General features: G+C 40.1%; 1 protein-coding gene across 1 annotated transcript in view; it reads left to right on the plus strand.

Moving 5' to 3' along the window:
- The first annotated feature begins 4,453 nt into the window (after nucleotides 1-4,453).
- CNTNAP2 (contactin associated protein 2) overlaps nucleotides 4,454-19,697 on the plus strand; it is a 1,643,722-nt gene continuing 1,628,478 nt past the window's right edge. The window contains exons 1-2 of the mRNA XM_068972445.1: nucleotides 4,454-4,487; nucleotides 9,562-9,672. Coding sequence (XP_068828546.1) covers nucleotides 4,454-4,487; nucleotides 9,562-9,672 — 145 coding nt within the window. The remainder of the gene's footprint in view (nucleotides 4,488-9,561; nucleotides 9,673-19,697) is intronic.

Genomic DNA, 19,697 nt, shown 5'->3' on the forward strand with positions numbered 1-19,697 from the left:
TGCAGGAGACATGGGCTGGATCCCTACATTGGGAAGATCCACTGGAGAAGAAAATGGCAACCCACTCCAGTGTTCTTGCCTGGAAAATGCCACGGACAGATGAGCCTGTGGGGCTACAGTCCATGGGGTAGCAAAAGAGTCAAGACACGACTCAGTGGCTAGAAAACAACAGCAAGAAAAATCTGACCATTTCATTTTTATTAGGAGATCTACACACTCAAGAATAAATCCAGTGTACAGATTTTATCCAAAGGGACCCTGGAGATGGTAGACCTCAAAAACTTGTAACCATATACAACTTGGCTTTTGTCCTTGTCCTATTCTTCTTTGGGCTTCCCTGATAGCTCAGTTGGTAAAGAATCCACCTGCTATGCAGGAGACCTGGGTTTGATCCCTGGGTTGGGAAGATCCTCTGGAGAAGGGAAAGGCTACCTACTCCAGTATTCTGGCCTGCAGAATTCCATGGACTAAGCACTCCATGGGGTTGCAAAGAGTTGGCCACAACTGAGCGACATTCACTTCACTTTCACTATTATTCTTTAACTGTGATGTCTCAAGCTTCCTCATCTGTATAATGGTAATGATATCCATGTCAAAGTCTTACTGAATAAAGTAACTCACTGAGAGAATTCTCTCAGAATATTTAGTGCATTGCCTGCCTCATAAGTACTCAAAAATGATTGCTATTACTATTTATTTGCTGATTTTGGCTCAATGGTTTCTACTATTTATGCTACTGAGATGGAAAAGGGGCAAGTGCCTCATTGAATTCAAGGCTACTGTAATGCATATGGTGGCACATTTAGTTGTTTCCCATTGAGTAGAAATGAACAAAAGGAAAATAGGGTCCCCTCCTTGGAGTTGTAAAGAGGAAAGATTCAGTGAGAAGATAAAGGGGAGAGATGGGTTTCCTTTTTTCCCTTATTGATTTTCATTATATGTCAGGTAAAACATGTCCACTCAGTTGATTTAGTTCCAAATTTATTGTCTTTACCTTTTTCTAAATTAGCATTTAATGGCAATCTAATTGTACTTTTCTTCATGATTGCTGGCTTCATGTCTTTTGTGAGATGCCTTAAGTACAGAAAACTAGATTAATTCTCCATACATTGTATGAAAGGACAATTAATTCTCAATTTAAATATATGATCTCTTTTACCAATGAACTAACATTCTTGCATTTTCTGTGCAAAGGAGTTTAACCCTGCTGTGAAGATCCAGATGTAGATAATAAAAGATCCCTACATAAAATGAAATACAAAGCAATATTTATTTTTATTTAAAACCAAAAGGCAATATTTGTATGGACATTTCTTTGATAGGTCAGTGTATGCTAAAGACCAGATTGTCAATGACCTTACCTATTTAAACACATGTTGTATCAAATGTAGTGAGTGTGTATGTGTGTATGTGAAAACTAGTAACAGAGATTACTTTTGTGGATTGTGAAAATCCTTTCTTTCTCTGTATTGTATGGAATTTTATAGGATCAGGCAAAAAAAAAAAAAATTATTTCCAGTGACAAAGAATACGGCAGGGATATTTGAGCAAGAAGCAATGCATGAATACACAAAGCAATGTATAAATCATAAAAAATATGGGAGGAAATTATGATGAGAATGAAGATATATAAAATTAGAGTTGAGTTAGAGTCATCAGTATTTTGCCCTAAGGAAGAGCAAACATTTTTTCCAGAATTCTCCTATAATACTGATTTTTAAAACCATTTACTTTCTATTGCTATGATGTAGGAAATCATAAAAAAAACTTATCCAAAATTAGAAATGGACATTTGAAATAATGAAAAAAAAAACCAAAAAACAAAAACCTGAAGACACTCTGGATAAGATAGAACTTAGTCATCCAAATTCATATCCCTAGGAATAAAATATCATTTTTTTTCAGTTGTAAAGAGCATGCTTTCTTCCATGTGCTAATATTGGGAAAACCTCAGTCTAATACTAATCTCTGCAAATCACAACTATCCTAGAAATTATTTATTAGATCAGGTTAAGTTACAATAACTGAACTTGAAAAAAAAAGTTATAAAATATACTGGAAGAGCATGTCCTGTTTCAATTTCCAGTACTCGCCATACATTCAAGGAGTAATACAGTATTTAAACATCACAATGTATATGTAAATTATTCAATTCAAAGACATTTGGCTCCCAGGTAGAATTACACCTTTTCCATAGAGAAAAGTAAGTGGGGTATGGGATTTCCACGGATGGCATATGGAAATGAGCTCAGTTTGTTTGGGTTTTTTAATAGAATGCTAAAGTTAGCAAAGTTCTGAGGTGAAAAAGAGCCTATACAAGGAATGTGTGCTGAGGAAAGAAACCAAAGCACCATGTTTCCAAGTGCATCAAAACAGAGAACTTCGGGAACCAGTGGCCTGCGTTTATAGGGAATAAAAATAGTGGGCCTGTCTTAGATGTTGAGAAACAGATTGTGAAGTTATTGTTAGTGCTGTGCCTGTCTGCTTCCTTTCTTTTCCTTTCTTGTTTTCTTTCTCTCATTTTTTCTCTCCTCCCTCCTTTCCTTCCAACCTCCCTTCCTCCCTTTCTTCTTCTCTCCTCTTTATTGAGAAGAATATTTAAAACACACACACACACGGAATCATCGTCTTGGGAATTCAGTATCTAAAGCAGTGCTAGGTCCCATACCAGCCTTTGTTTGATCTGAGTGTAGACACCGACATGCTAATTTGTGAAGCATTTACAGGACTATATTAACCTCAGTGATTCCTCAGGAAACACACCTGAGTCGTGGCTTCAGTCTCTTTTTCATCCAAATCCTAAAACTATCCGCTAGGCTAGATAAGAAATAGCACCTTATTTGTCCAAAGAATTTTCCACTGTCTGTGAAACAAAGCATGCTTTGTCCAGGAAGTCAGGGAAATGGCACAGGGGATAACATCATCAACAGTGGCCGGAGACTCAGGCAGTTGTAGACTCAGCTGAGAAGGACACCGACTGGCTTTAGTTGGACACCTTGGGGAGCAGGCAGAGCAGAAGGAAAGTCAGGAGTGGGAGGCATCACGCAGTCCTGGAACGCCCACCCACCGAGATGGGCCTCTAGGGCTTGAAAGGAGCATCACCACGGGAAAGACAGGCCATCTCTGGGAGGAACTGAGATGCTCTTAGGGGAGCCAGGGAAGGAAATGAGCATGACCACTTAGCTGGCAATTTGAGATAGTTTTGGCCAGAAGGAGCCAGGCAGGAGGCTACTGATTGGAAACAGAAGACTTTAGGGGGAGGTCTGGCCTGTTAACTTTGCCCTGGCAATGGAGTCATGAAACCTGAGGTTGGTGGCCATGCAGTTCTAGATTCAAAAGTCAGGATTTGAATGCACACGAAGTAAAGAGAACATTTTATGATGCATTCCCCTGATAATCTGCCTTTTACAGTGTTTTCTTTCTTTTTTTTTTTTTCTGAATGGGAATCAAATGTTAGAATTTAAAATACGGATACCAAGGGGAGAAGAGGGCATGGGATGGATGGAGAGGTAGGGATAGATGCGCTGTATTGATCTGGTATGATATATGATACTGATATAATGTATAAAATAGGTAACTAATGAGAACCTGTTGTATAGCACAGGTAACACGAATCAATGCTCTGTGGTGACCTGAACGTGAAGGAAATTCCAAAAAAGAGGGGATATCCATGTAACTGATTCACTTTGCTGTACAGTAGAATCTAATCAACATTGTAAAGCAACTCCAATAAAATTTTAAAAAAAAATGGAATTTCCATCCTGATAGCACTGTTTGGTTCGGGAGTTCTTCATCATTCTTATTTTCTGAGTATCTACTTGTATTTCCAAATGCGCGATGTAAACCATATATTGTAAGTGTTATGATTTTAAAAGATGTGGTGAACGTTTTCCAACATTATTTATTTATCAGAGATAACATTTGAATGCTACTCTGATGTCAATGGCATATGTTCTGATGTCCTCTGACCTCGCAAACTGCTGCCTGTCCATCCCCCTTGCCAAGAAAGATGTCTCTCAGCCATGCTCTTAGAGGTGAGGGGCCACAGCCAGTTCGTCTCGCTTTGCCAATCACTTCCTCTGTTCCAGCTTGAATTCATACAGAATTCTTGCAGCTAGTCTGCCTTCCTGATTGACTGAAATTGTGTGAAAATTAAACTCAAGGCCCATCTGCTCTTCTAGTTTTCATCCAGGATTCCCTGGAAGGGAAATACACTGGAGACCAAATATTTGCCATAACTATGCGGCTGTAGTTTTGGAAGACATCCCAGTATGGGAAAATACAATACTGAATTATTTCACATGTTAGCATTCTCCCTCTCTCTACTACTACTATTACACTACTATAAAAATCCTAACTTTCTCCAGGGATCTGTTTGATTTTCTAATGTTTAATGTCTGCAGAGTATTGAGACACATGCTCTAAAACAACAAGCAATCAGACTCTTCGGAAGATGGAAGCTGTAATAACTATTATTACAGTTGGAGGTAACGATGGATCTTTCATCCTAAAAGTCAGTCTGGCAATATGGGCACACGTGGAGTGTAGCTACAGCCATCACGGGGAAATTTCATCCTCATTGTAGACTTGAAGCTTTTCCTCTCTCTATAGTGTTCTTAGGAGAAGGCAGTGGTACCCCACTCGAGTACTCTTGCCTGGAAAATCCCATGGACAGAGGAGCCTGGTAGGCTGCAGTCCATGGGGTCACTAAGAGTCGGACACGACTGAGCGACTTCACTTTGACTTTTCACTTTCATGCAGTGGAGAAGTAAATGGCAACCCACTCCAGTGTTCTTGCCTGGAGAATCCCAGGGACGGGGGAGCCTGGTGGGCTGCCATCTGTGGGGTCGCACAGGGTCGGACATGACTGAAGTGACTTAGCAGCAGCAGCAGCAGCATAGTGTTCTTAACCCTCTTCATCTATATCCTGTCAATTCTTCAGGTCTTATTTATCATTTGTACGTTACCTATTACCATAAGTGATCGTTAATCATTCTTCTTTGTGGATACATGGAATATTTATCATATTGAACCAGAGGTTGGAAAACTTTCTCTGTAAAAGGTCAGATAGTAAATCCTTTCGCTTCAGAGGCCGTGTGTCTCTTTTTGTGACATTCTGCTGAGATGTGAATGCAGACATGAATGAGTGAATGGGGGTGAGCTTTTCTTAACAAAAGCGAGCAGTGGGCCAGATTTGGTCTGGGGGACATAGTTGTGCACTCTTGCCCTTGACAGTGCTCAAGGGCATTAGAGTTTGAGAGAAATTTAGCTAGTTTCTTCATACTATGTGTGAGTCAGGGTGGCTCAGATGATAAATAATCTGCCTGCAGTGCAGAAGACCCAGGTTTGATCCCTGGGTTGGGAAGATCCTCTGGAGAAAGGAATGGCAGCCCACTCCAGTATTTTTGCCTGGAGAATCCCATGGAGACAGGAACCTGGCAGGCTACATTCCATGGAGTTTCAAAGAGTTGGACACGACTGAGTGACTAACACTTTCACATTTTCATCTGTCCAAAGGGGGTTAACTGATGTACTCAAGGTCACACACTTAGGAGAAAGCCAGGAGTGATAAGGTCACCTAAACTATAGTCCTGTATTTTTAATTTACTTGTTACTTTCAGGATTTGATTATGTTCTAGTCAGCATTGAATTACAGACTGGTATTATTTTCTTGTTTCATGTTTAATTACTTTATGTGGGTCTGTATATTGTTACCACTTATGAGAGCATGGGAAATAGATACATAGACAGATATTTTATTGTCCAAAGTGATTAGAACAGTGCAAAGCAGGGAATAAGATCATAATAAATATTTGTGACTACTGTCTTTCAGGAGAACATATAATTCATGTGACATTTTTCTTGCTTAATTATGCAGTTATAGATTTTGTCTCAGATTATTGTGAGATATCTTATCCTTAAATTATTATAATAATTTTATAGTACTTTTTAAAAGTAAATAATCTTTTATATGCTCTTATCTTTCTTGATCCCAGTTTTACTCTAATTTTGTTATTCTGATTTATATGAGTCTAAAATTAGTGAAAAAAATTTAATTTGGTATAAAGATTAATTTGTTATGGAAATCCAATTTAAAGAAAACAACTAATATGGATAAACTATTCTCAGATTTTATAAACTGCTGTATTTATGTTCTAAATTTAAGCAAGTTAAATGTATCACTTGATTATTAACTTCATTTTAATTATTTACCATGTGTAACATGGAGCTATATATTCAGTGAATCCTGAATTTTGGATAATGTATTATTCCTTATTATCAGATAATGTTGTTTAGTTGTTTCAACAACTCAGGTAGAGTTGTTTAGACTCTTTGCAACCCCATGGACTATAGCCAGGCTCCTCTGCCCAGGGGATTTCCCAGGTAAGAATACTGGTGTGGGTGGCCATTTCCTTTTCCAGGGATCATCAAGTTAGTCCTACTGAGCAGGTTTGGACAGAAAGCTTCTCCTGGCATGGTCCTGTTGAGCTCTGTCAGAGTATGTCCTCTTTTTCTTAGGTTACTACACAGATGTGACCCAATCAAAGAGACTCTTCTTGGCTAGGCACCCAAAGCCTGCAACTCTCTCAACCTCCACCCTACCCACAGACTCCTAGCCCCTCTTTCATATCGAGGGTGTCTTGGTAGTTTTTATCACCATCCCATCCTATGAATTCATCCTATGAATTCACATTTTTACCTGTTTGTTTTTGTTTTAGTTAGTTTTTAGTTTCTACTGAAACATAAATTACGTGAGGATAGGAACAATGTTAGTTTCATCAATTCTGCATTTCCTGTGTCTGACACAACATAGGTTCTTCTTTAAATTTTTTTAGATGTAGTGTATTTTTTATTGACGTGTAGTTGATTTCAGGTTACAGCAAAGTGTTTTGGAATCTTTTTCAGATTATTTTCCCTTATAGGTTCTTACAAAAGATTGAGTGTCGTTCTCTGTCCTGTAAAGTAGGTCCTTGTTGGTTATTGGTTGTGTTTTTTGTATAGAATAGTGTCCATATGTCATAAATTTTTGTTTTATTTGAATGAGTAAAATAAACATGAGTACATTTTTAACATAATGGAAAATTCTGAAGTAATAGTTGCTCATTAAAGTTCAATGCAGAACTTATATCAAAAAGTTGTACAAAGTTAGACTGAGACAGAAGTTAGAAAATCAAGGCTTTATGTGTGTGATCAACAGCAGCTGAAATAATAGTAATCTTTAAACAATTAATATGAAACCCTTCACTGTGGATTCTCACTTTGTAAACTGAGACTTTTAAAATAAATGTTATGTTCCTCTTTTCAGTCATTTACATTTAAGTTCCTGAGAAATATATTCACACACACACGCCACATTGCTCAGAGGCACTCGCAGCATAACTGAGAAAAGTAAGAAATCTAAGTATGTTTTGCAAAGACGGATGTGTTCCTCTGAACTTCAGTTCTGTACACACTCGAGTGGTGAGATAATGAAAAATAATTCATTTCGCCAGGATCTTTGGGGACTTCACTCCACCTGAATGACTTTTCAAGAAGACTAGTTCATTCCTTCTATTGCTAGTTTTTTCCCCTGTATATGAATATCTGAGAGAGAAGCCATTGAGAATATACAGCCTAGTTCTGTGTCATATTAAACAAAACACTGAGCACATGTAAACACTTGTTGGGGATTTAGGACCATCTCTCTCAAACTTAGGCGCTATGTCGTGTTGTAAGGTAGCATCGTGCCTTGAGGCTCTTTGAGTCTGTTAGGTATAGTTGTCCTTGTTTTTCCTTCCTCCCTTCCTCCCATCCTCCCTTTCTCTCTCCTTCTCTCCCTCCCTATCTTCCTCCCTCCCTCCCTTGCTTCCTTCCTTCCTTCTACAAATGTCATTAGAGTGTATGCCAAGTGCCAGGTGCTATTCAGGTCATTAGAAAGGAAGCATTAAGCACACTCTCAAAACCTTTATTTCCATGGAGCTTCTAATCTCATGGGAGAGAGAAAAGCAATCAAACAATTGCGTGCATGAAAACACAACATATCAGATGGCTGTAAATGCTATGAAGGAAAATAGAGCAAGGCGTGGTACAGAGAGTGAGGGCAGTGAGTACTTGTATAGCTGGGTAGACTGGCAAAACTTGTCTGCACTGTGAGAGAAAACATTAAACAGAGCCTGGGGGAGGTGAGGGATGAGCCTTGAGGTCATCGGAAGAGTGACAGCAAAGGTCGTGGCAGGAGCAAGTCTGTCGTTGCAGTCAGAAGGAAAGGGAGGCTGGACAGTAAAGGACAAGGATGCTGGAGGATGTGATCAGTGCAGAGGCTGCTGTGTGCCATTGGGGGACCTTGGACTTCATTCCAAGTGACTTGAGCAGGAGCCAGAGGATATTTTGAGTGCAGGAACTACTTTACCCACCTGCATATTTTTCAAACTTCCCTTTGGGCTGCTGTGTACAGAAGGACTATGGCAAAGGAGGCGGAAGGAAGACTGTGCAGTCACAGCAGTGACGCTGATGGCTGCCTGGACCAGGGGATCAGGCAAAGTGAGGGGGTAGGACTGGGGATATTCCAGCATGACAAGACATAGCACTTGATGCAGCCTCCCGGAGACCCAGAGGATGCGGAGAAGAGCTCCAAGAGTTGAGTCCTGGGCACTTTAACGTATAGAGACACTAGGAAGGTGAGAACCACCCATCAAAGTAGAATGGGAGAGTCAGCAGTGGTAAAGAAGGAAGGGGAAGAATAGTTCATGTCAGTGCAGAAGCCGAGTGAAAATCAGAACTCCAGAGCAGTTCATCGGTCAAGAATAACGAGAAGTGACTAATGTTTTACACAGCAGTGCGTTCGTGTTGGTGGTTATCTTGTGTTCTTTCTTACTGATACCTCCTTCCTAATTTTTTAGTTTGAATGTTATTCCTCCTGGTCTTCCCTCCTCCAAGCTCATATTTCTAACTCTGAATCCTTAGAGTGAATAAATAACTGAAGATTTTGAGGAGACCCCCAAATCGCAAATCTTGTGAAATAACCAGCCACAACTTTATTCATGATTCTGAGATAGCGGGCCTGCATTGAGGTCTTTTGGAATAATGCACTTGATCATAGTTATAACTTGAAAATCAGAAGGCGATTGAAATTGTGCTAGGGTTCATTAGAATCATCAGTGTTGCTGCTGCTAAGTCGCTTCAGTTGTGTCCGACGCTGTGTGACCCCATAGACAGCAGCCAACCAGGCTCCCCTGTCCCTGGGATTCTCCAGGCCAGAACACTGGAGTGGGTTGCCATTTCCTTCTCCAATGCATGAAAGGGAAAACTGAAAGGGAAGTCGCTCAGTCGTGTCCGACCCTCAGCGACCCCATGGACTGCAGCCCACCAGGCTCCTCCGTCCATGGGATTTTCCAGGCAAGAGTACTGGAGTGGGGTGCCATTGCCTTCTCCGATCATCAGTGTCAAGTTGTATAAATTATAGTTGTTTGCTAGATGTATCATGTATCTTAAACTTTTCATTGTATTCAATAGCGATTTTTAACAAAAAATATGCCAGTCCTTATTCAATCTTTATTAAATCTGGCTTTCTTTTCTTTTTAGAAAAATGTGATGAGCCCCTTGTGTCTGGACTACACCATGCAGCTTTCAGCAGCTCATCCTCCATGTCTGGGAGCTATTCACCTGGCTACGCCAAGATCAACAAGCGAGGGGGTAAGGCAACTTTCATTTCACTTGGCAGCAAATGTGTTATCTAAGAACATATTATATTTACGCAGCATTTTTAATGTATATTTTATTGTACAACAGCTAGTGGCTGGCTACCAAAATCACTCTTTCCACTTCTGTTGACAGTCATAGACACTTCCTATAAGCCTGTTTCGTATCCACTATTTTGGAATGATATTGATAAAATTGGGCTAGAAATAACAGATGATATATTAAAGAGGAAGAATCTTTTGTAGCCACTATGGAGGTGCTTCCCAGGTGGTGCTAATGGTCAAGAATCTGCCCGCCAATGCAGGAGATGTGGATTTGAGCCTTTAGTCGGAAAGATTCTCTGGAGAAGGAAATGGTAAACCACTCCAGTATTCTTACCTGGGAAATCCCATGGACAGTGGGCTTAGTCCGTGGGGTCACAAAGAGTCACACACAACTGAGCTGCTAAACAGCAACAACGACTGTGGAGTGATATGGAAAAAAAAAAAAATGAGATGGTAAAATAAAGAGGAAGAATTTTTAGAGTTTATATGGTAATGAGTTCAAAATGACATAAAAATTCTGAGTTAAGGAAATGCTTGTTAATCAAAAAACCATTTAGAAAGATGTTAAGACGAATAGGTTCCAAATATGTGTACCATGAATGAGGAAGAATACTTTGTATTAATTGCTTTTTCTCCTTTTATTAATGTACACACTTAGTTTCTATTGAAAATGCAGGATGAAAAATTATGACTCTTTGTAGTTTTCTCCCCTAGTGCCCAGAATTTAGCTTGGTTGTTAAAGTCATGTGAAAAAATGTATATATTTGCAGCTAAAATTTTACTTTTAGACTTTAAAGTCATAGTATAGTACCATTATAATTAGTAAATGATGATTTCAAAGTGGACAGCAGTTAATAGCGGGTAAAAGAAGATAATTAAGAACAGAAACTTAAAACTCTTTTCCTTCAAAGAAATTCTGGTATAAATATCAATGAATGACAACTTGGAAAGATACAGTATTTTCTTAGATAAATATGAATTAACTGACAGAGGCCATAATTTTTATTCAATAAAACAGGAGATGCTAAGCTTATATCATAACAAATTCAGGGGAAAAAATGTAAAAAATTAAAGAAGGAAAGAAAACAGGGGGGAAAAAAAGCATAAACAAAGGTTGAAAAAAGAAAATTGGAGAAAACCCAAAGGGGGAGGAAAAAAGAAGATGTGAAGAAAGAAAACATATCAGCAAAGAGAGAAAAAAAATAAAGAGAATCAGAAAGAACAAAAGGGAGAAAAAAATACATAAGGAAAAAGTAGAATAATATTATATATACAGAAATTCCTGGAAGTATAAAGATATCATAATCAGAAAACAATTTGTGAAAGAGATACACAGGCAAAGATAGAGAAATATAAATTTCATATATATATATATATATATATATATATATATACAGCTTTGATTTTAAAATAGCATTCATCAGCTATTTTTTTCAATGTGCTGTTTTTTTAAATTGTAGTATAATTAACATAACATTATGTTAGTTTCAAATGTACAGCATAATGATTTCATGTATGCAGATTTGTATGTATTGCAAAATGATCACCACAGTAACTCTAGTTAATATCCATCACTGAACACAGTTACAAACATTTTTTCTTGCAGTGGGGACTTTAAGGTCTAGTTTCTTAGTATCTTTCACATATGTAGGACATTATTGTTAACTATAGTCAGCATACTGCATATTATATCCTCAAGACTTATTTTATAAGTCTGGAAATTCATACCTTTTGACTCTCTTCTCTCATTTCACTTGACTCTCAACACCCTGCCTCTGGGAACCATCGGAGAGTTCTCTGTATCTGTGTAGTGATTCTTTTTATTATGTGATTAGGGCTTCCCAGGTGGCACCAGTGATAAAGAACTCACCTGCCAGGGCAGGAGATGTGGGTTCCATCTCTGGGTCAGGAAGATCCCCTGGAGCAGGAAATGATAACCCACTCCAGTATTCTTGCCTGGAGAAGTCCATGGACAGAAGAGCCTGGCAGGCTACAGTCCATGGGGTCACAAAGAGTCAGACACAACTAAGCTACTAAATAAGTTTTCAAAAATTTTCCTTCAATATGTCAAATATTGAAAATTTTAATGTATTCCTTTTCCATTAAATTAACTGAAACTAAACCAACCCCCCTCCCCCTACCAAAAACAGAAAACTTGCCATACCCAAATTCATAATTTTGATGCCGACCAGTCCAGTACTAATAAATGTGGGACAACATATAAAAGGGAAAAGAAATAATACATATACCTCCTCCTAATGTCAAGAGGATGTGATATTCCCTAAAAGAGGTATCATGATGTTGAAAGATCAAAAGTAACTTTAATGAAAGGAAGCAGAATCTCAAAATATTTTTTTAGGAAGTTCTGTGGGAAAGGAATATCAGTGAAATGTTATACCTAGTGATTTGAGCAAGTCAAGTTAGGTCAAGAGTGTGACTTCTTTGGGCATACAAATGAGACAACCCAACCAACAGTGAGATGAGTGGAAAAAAAAAAAAAAGGAATAAAGAAACCATGGTCCAATGATGATACTGAGCAATGAATCATTTAAATATAAGATCATGACTGCATTGGTACTGGAGAGGACTCTTGAGAGTCCCTTGGACAGCAGAGATCAAACCAGTCAATCCTAAAGGAAATCAACTCTGAATGTTCTTTGGAGGGCTGATGCTTAGGTGGAAGCTCCAATCCTTTGGCCACCTGATGCAGAGTCAACTCACTGTAAAAGACCTGATGCTGAGAAAGATTGAAGCCTAAAGGGACGGGGCAGGAGAAGATGAGATGGTTAGAGAGCATCACCGACTCAGTGGGTATGAATTTGAGCAAACTCCAGGGGATAGTGAAGGACAGGGAAGCCTGGTGTGCTGCAGTCTCTGGGGTCGCAAAGAGTCAGTCTCAACTTAACAACTGAACAACAAGACAGCTAGGAATTACAGTTATAGAAAGAGTATAAATGTTACAGATGTGGGATCTAAAATATTAAATACCAAACGATGGGATTAGATTTATGCTTTTTCTCCCCAAACCTTCAGAGCAGGAGGCCACTGGATGCTATAACTTTTAAGTGCAGATTTATTTGGTTTTTGTTTTTGTTTTTTTAAGACTTAATTCACTTTATGAAGAAACATCAATATGTTTATTGTTGCTTTCATTCAAGTAAAGTTACATTAAAATATTTTTGCTTTAAAAATAGTACAGGATGCCACTTTGAATTATTTAGAGGTGTTTGTCTACTCATATATGTAAAGTGAGGTATCTAAAATTAAACTTCTGAAATGTTAACTTTCTCTTTTAACCTGGAAGATGGGATTTGAGTAATGTCTTCGTCTTCTTTTTAACAGGTTTCTTTAGTTTATAGAATGTATTCATCTATATCTGCAGTGGTTAGTGTTGGTCGCTCAGTCGTGCCTGACTCTTTGTGACCCTGTGGACTGTGCCCCGCCAGGCCCCTCTGTTCATGGGCCTCTTCAGGCAAGAATACTGGAGTGGTAGCTATTCCTTTCTGCAGGGGATCTTCCTGACCCAGGGACTGAACCTGGATCTCCTGCACTCCAGGCAGATTCTTTACTGTCTGAGCCACCAGGGAGGCCCAAGACACACCTGTATATAAATAGAAGCATTAAATACAATTCATTTCCTGTAAGAAAGTTGTTTCAAAAGCAAAATATTATTTAAAATGTTTATGGCTTCTTAGTTGTTTGACTGGCAGCTTCTCTCTGATTTTTGATACCGTGGATTATCATGTGTTGGGGTAAAAATGTGATGCTGTAGTTCATAGGGGAAAAGCCTTGTCGTTGCTATAGTCTTGCACTTACTTAGGGCCCATCTTACCAACATTTGTTCTGTGAGGACGTTTATTTACTTATATTTTACCTCCCAGAGACCTCTTTTGCTTCTCAGTGGCGTACGTGTCTAGTTGGCCCATAATGCCCTCCCATAGCTCACCCCACGTTGTCTACCTGTTTGAAACTGTCACACACTGGCCATATCTGCACTCATCATGTCGCCGTTCCTGTGCATGTACAGAAAAGATACCCATGTGAAGGGCTAGCTTGACCCTGGTTAATAACTTCACTGTGGATCAAGGTAGCAAGTACCAGAGAGGAGGATTACTTCCTCTAGAAGAAAAAAAAAAATCCATATATGGTTCTTTCAATTAAAAACAATGTTTTTTATTCCATCATAAATTTTATATGCAAACACCCTTGGAACAGGAGTCATGTTGACTGAAATTCATTTTAAGATATAAGTGGCTAATGACCAGCATTGATTGAGAACTGTTTTGGTTTTTGTACAGCACAAAATTATGTATATTAAAATTAAATGCAGCAGAGCATTCCACAGGGAGGAAAAATATAAAGAATATGTCAGGGAGGCAAGAAATGCTAGAGATATATTTTCTTACTTGACTATTGGCAAGAATCATCTGATTTATACACCACATAACCATTTGAAAGCAGAGAGATCTTATACTAACAGAAAAGGATAAAAGAGAGTAATTTACTAATTATACAAATACAGAAAAGAACAAATTCAGTTAAGCATTATGTTGATAAACATTGCTTCAAGTTTTATCTTTTATTTAAATGATATTCTTCAAATACATTTTAGAGAGCTAGATTTATGAATACATAGAAAAGCAGAGTATAAAAGCAAATATACATTCAGATGACAGATTGACACACGTTTACAGAATGGGGTTTAGCTTTTGGGTTCCTGTGATACAAATCCATCTGCTGCAAGCTTGGTGTCAGGGACAGAAACATGACAAAACTGGGTGGGTTGGAGGGGATGGAACAACATGTTTAAATGAAAAAATCCACTTGGAATTCTATCATGTCTTTTGAAGCCTATTGCTTTAAGAGTTGTTGTTTGTTTTGGAACAATATCTACCTCTTATGGTCTGTGTTCTGGATTTATCTTAATTCTCTGGCGCTTTCCCAGGCTTGTGTCATTCTGACTCAATAGAAAATAGATGGATTACTCTTTCCTGAAACATCAGTTCAGTTCAGTTCAGTTGCTCAGTCGTGTCTGCCTCTTTTCTACCCCATGAATCGCAGCACGCCAGGCCTCCCTGTCCATCACAGACTCCCAGAGTTCACTCAAACTCATGTCCATCGAGGCGGTGATGCCATCCAGCCATCCATCTCATCCTCTGTCGTCCCCTTTTCCTCCTGCCCCCAATCCCTCCCAGCATCAAGCCTTTTCAAATGAGTCAACTCTTCGCATGAGGTGGCGAAGGTACTGGAGTTTCAGCTTTAGCATCATTCCTTCCAAAGAATACCCAGGACTGATCTCTTTTAGAATGGACTGGTTGGATCTCCTTGCAGTCCAAGGCACTCTCAAGAGTCTTCTCCAACACCACAGTTCAAAAGCATCAATTCCTTGGTGCTCAGCTTTCTTCACAGTCCAACTCTCACATCCATACATGACCACTGGAAAAACCATAGCCTTTACTAGATGGACATTTGTTGGCAAAGTAATGTCTCTGCTTCTGAATATGCTATCTAGGTTGGTCATAACTTTTCTTCCAAGGAGTAAGCCTCTTTTAATTTCATGGCTGCAGTCACCATCTACAGTGATTTTGGAGCCCAAAAAAATAAAGTCTGACACTGTTTCCACTGTTTCCCCAACTACTGCCCATGAAGTGATGGGACCAGATGCCATGATCTTCATTTTCTGAATGCTGAGCTTTAAGCCAACTTTTTCATGCTCCTCTTTCACTTTCATCAAGAGGCTCTTTAGTTCCTCTTCACTTTCTGTATAAATGGTGGTATCATCTTCATATCTGAGGTTATTGATATTTCTCCTGGCAATCTGGATTCCAGCTTGTGCTTCTTCCAGCCTAGCATTTCTCATGATGTACTCTGCATAGAAGTTAAATAAGCAGGGTGACAGTATACAGCCTTGACGTACTCCTATTCCTATTTGGAACCAGTCTGTTGTTCCATGTCCAGTTCTAACTGTTGCTTTCTGACTTGCATATAGGTTTCTCAAGAGGCAGGTCAGGTGGTCTTGTATTCCTGTCTCTTTCAGAATTTTCCATATTTTTTTGTGATCCACACAGTCAAAGGCTTTGGCATAGTCAATAAAGCAGAAATAGATGTTTTTCTGGAACTCTCTTGCTTTGTCTATGATTCAGTAGATGTTGGCAATTTGATCACTGGTTCCTCTGCCTTTTCTAAAACTAGCTTGAACATCTGGAAGTTCACAGTTCACGTATTGCTGAAGCCTGGCTTGAGGAATATTGAGCATTACATTACTAGTATGTGAGATGAGTGCAGTTGTGTGGTATTCTGAGCATTCCGAAGATCATAGCATTTGGTCCCATCACTTCATGAGAAATAGATGGAGAAACAGTGGAATCAGTGTCAGACTTTATTTTTTGGGGCTCCAAAATCACTGCAGATGGTGACTACAGCCATGAAATTAAAAGACATTTACTCCTTGGAAGAAAAGTTATGACCAACCTAGAAAGCATATTCAAAAGCAGAGACATTATTTTGCCAACAAAGGTCCGTCTAGACAAGGCTATGGTTTTCCCAGTGGTCATGTATGGATGTGAGAGTTGAACTGTGAAGAAAGCTGAGCGCTGAGGAATTGATGCTTTTGAACTGTGATGTTGGAGAAGACTCTTGAGAGTCCCTTGGACTGCAAGGAGATCCAACCAGTCCATTCTGAAGGAAGTCAGCCCTGGGATTTCTTTGGAAGGAATGATGCTAAAGCTGAAATACCAATACTTTGGCTACCTTATGCAAAGAGTTGACTCATTGGAAAAGACTGATGCTGGGAGGGATTGGGGGCAGGAGGAGAAGGGGATGACAGAGGATGAGATGGCTGGATGGTATCACCGACTCTATGGATGTGAGTCTGAATGAACTCTGGGAGTTGGTGATAAATAGGGATGCCTGGCGTGCTGGGATTCATGGGGTCAGAAAGAGTTGGACACGACTAAGCAACTGAACTGAGCTGAACTTAAGCATTCTTTGGCATTGCCTTTCTTTGGGATTGGAATGAAAACTGACCTTTTCCAGTCCTGTGGCCACTGCTGAGTTTTCCAAATTTGCTGGCATATTGAGTGCAGCACTTTCACAGCATCATCTTTCAGGATTTGAAACAGCTCAACTGGAATTCCATCACCTCTACTAGCTTTGTTCATAGTGATGCTTTCTAAACCCACTGTCTTTACATTCCAGGATGTCTGGCACTAGATGAGTGATCACACCATCATGATTATCTTGGTCAGGAGGATCTTTTTTGTATAGTTCTTCTGTGTATTCTTGCCACCTCTTCTTAATATCTTCTGCTTCTGTTAGGTCCAGACCATTTCTTTCCTTTATTGAGCCCATCTTTGCATGAAATGTTCCCTTTGTATCTCTAATTTTCTTGAAGAGATCTCTAGTCTTTCCCATTTTGTTGTTTTCCTCTATTTCTTTGCATTGATTGCTGAGGAAGGCTTTCTTGTCTCTTCTTGCTGTTCTTTGGAACTCTGCATTCAGATGCTTATATCTTTCCTTTACTTCTTTGCTTTTTGCTTCTCTTCTTTTCACAGCTAAATGTAAGGCCTCCCCAGACAGCCATTTTGCTTTTTTGCATTTCTTTTCCATGGGGATGGTCTTGATCCCTGTCTCCTGTACAATGTCACGAACCTCCGTCCATAGTTCATCAGGCACTCTATCTATCAGATCTAGTCCCTTAAATCTATTTCTCACTTCCACTGTATAATCATAAGAGATTTGATTTACATCATACCTGAATGATCTAGTGGTTTTCCCTACTTTCTTCAATTGAAGTCTGAATTTGGCAATAAGGCGTTCATGATCTGAGCCACAGTCAGCTCCCAGTCTTGTTTTTTGCTGACTGTATAGAGCTTCTCCATCTTTGGCTGCAAAGAATATAATCCATCTGATTTCGGTGTTGACCATCTGGTGATGTCCATGTGTAGAGTCTTCTCTTGTGTCTTTGGAAGCAGGTATTAGCTATGACCAGTGCATTTTCTTGGCAAAACTCTATTAGTCTTTGCCCTGCTTCATTCCGCATTCCAAGGCCAAATTTGCCTGTTACTCCAGGTGTTTCTTGGCTTCCTACTTTTGCATTCCAGTCCCTTATAAGGAAAAGGACATCTTTTTTTGGGTGTTAGATCTAAAAGGTCTTGTAGGTCTTCGTAAAACTGTTCAACTTCAGCTTCTTCAGCATTACTGGTTGGGGCATAGACTTGAATTACAGTGGTATTGAATGGTTTGCCTTGGAAACGAACAGAGATCATCCTGTCATTTTTGAGATTTCCTCCAAGTACTGCATTTCGGACTCCTTTGTTGACCATGATGGCTACTCCATTTCTTTTAAGGGATTCCTGCCCGCAGTAGTAGATATAATGGTCATCTGAGTTAAATCCACCCATTCCAGTCCATTTTAGATCACTGATTCCTAGAATGTCGATGTTCACTCTTGCCATCTCCTGTTTGACCACTTCCAATTTGCCTTGATTCATGTACCTAACGTGGGATTTTTTGGAAAGAATGATGCTAAAGTTGAAACTCCAGTACTTTGGCCACCTCATGCGAAGAGTTGACTCATTGGAAAAGACTTTGATGCTGGGAGGGATTTGGGGCAGGAGGAGAAGGGGAGGACAGAGGATGAGATGGCTGGATGGCATCACTGTCTCGATGGACGTGAATCTGAGTGAACTCCAGGAGTTGGTGATGGACACGGAGGCCTGGTGTGGTGCGATTCATGGGGTCACAGAGAGTCGGACATGACAGAGCGAAAAAAGTGAACTGAACTGAACATTCCAGGTTCCTATGCAATATTGCTCTTTATAACATCGGACCTTGCTTCTATCATCAGTCACATCCACAACTGGGCATTGTTTTTGCTTTGGCTCCATCCCTTCATTCTTTTTGGAGTTATTTCTCCACTGATCTCCAGTAGCATATTGGGGACCTACTGACCTGGGGAGTTCCTCTTTCAGTATCCTATCATTTTGCCTTTTTCATACTGTTCATGGGGTTCTCAAGGCAAGAATACTGAAGTGGTTTGCCATTCCCTTCTCCACTGGACCCACACTGTCAGACCTCTCCACCATGACCCGCCTATCTTGGGTGGCCCCACAGGGCATGGCTTAGTTTTATTGAGTTAGACAAGGCTGTGATCCTTGTGTGATTAGATTGACTAGTTTTCTGTGATTATGGTTCCAGTGTGTCTGCCCTCTGATGCCCTCTCACAACACCTACCATCTTACTTGGGTTTCTCTTACTTTGGATGTGGGGTGTCTCTTCACGGCTGCTCCAGCAAAGCACAGCCACTGCTCCTTACCTTGGACGAGGGGTATCTTCTCACCGCTGCCCCTCCTGACCTTGAACGTGGATTAGCTCCTCTCGTCCCTCCTGCGCCTGCGCAGCCACCGCTCCTTGGACGTGGGGTAGCTCCTCCCGGCCGCCGCCCCTGATCTCAGGGATTGGGTAGCTCCTCTCTGCTGCTTCTGCGCCGTCACAGCCTGGCACTCTTGGCTGCTGCCCCTGACCTCAGACACCGGCTAACTTCTCTCGGCTACTTCTGCGCCGTCACAACCTGGCACTCTCATTTGCCGCCCCTGACCTCGGATGTGGGGTAGCTCCTCTCAGCCACCGCCCCTGACCTTGGACGTGGGGTAGCTCCTCTCAGTGACGCTTCTGCAAGGTCCGTCACAGCCAGCGTGCTTATGCCGCGCAGTCCGAAACATAGAACAGACATGAACCCTTCGAGAATTTTGTGTAAGATAAACATCACCTTATTATATAGTACTTTACAGATTATAAAATTCCTTCATATAGGTTCTAAATATCCCTTGATCTTCACCATGACCTTGTTAGAAAAAATACATTAGAGATGCCGACTATTTCTTCCCCCAACCTTTTTTCTCCGCATGCCTTCTACTGTCTATTTCCCCTAAGGGACAGTCATTTTTCCACGTAGCCAAAGGTGATGAGAGAGAA

The sequence above is a fragment of the Capricornis sumatraensis genome, chromosome 5, assembly GCF_032405125.1.
Source record: "Capricornis sumatraensis isolate serow.1 chromosome 5, serow.2, whole genome shotgun sequence".
NCBI classification, from domain to species: Eukaryota; Metazoa; Chordata; class Mammalia; order Artiodactyla; family Bovidae; genus Capricornis; species Capricornis sumatraensis.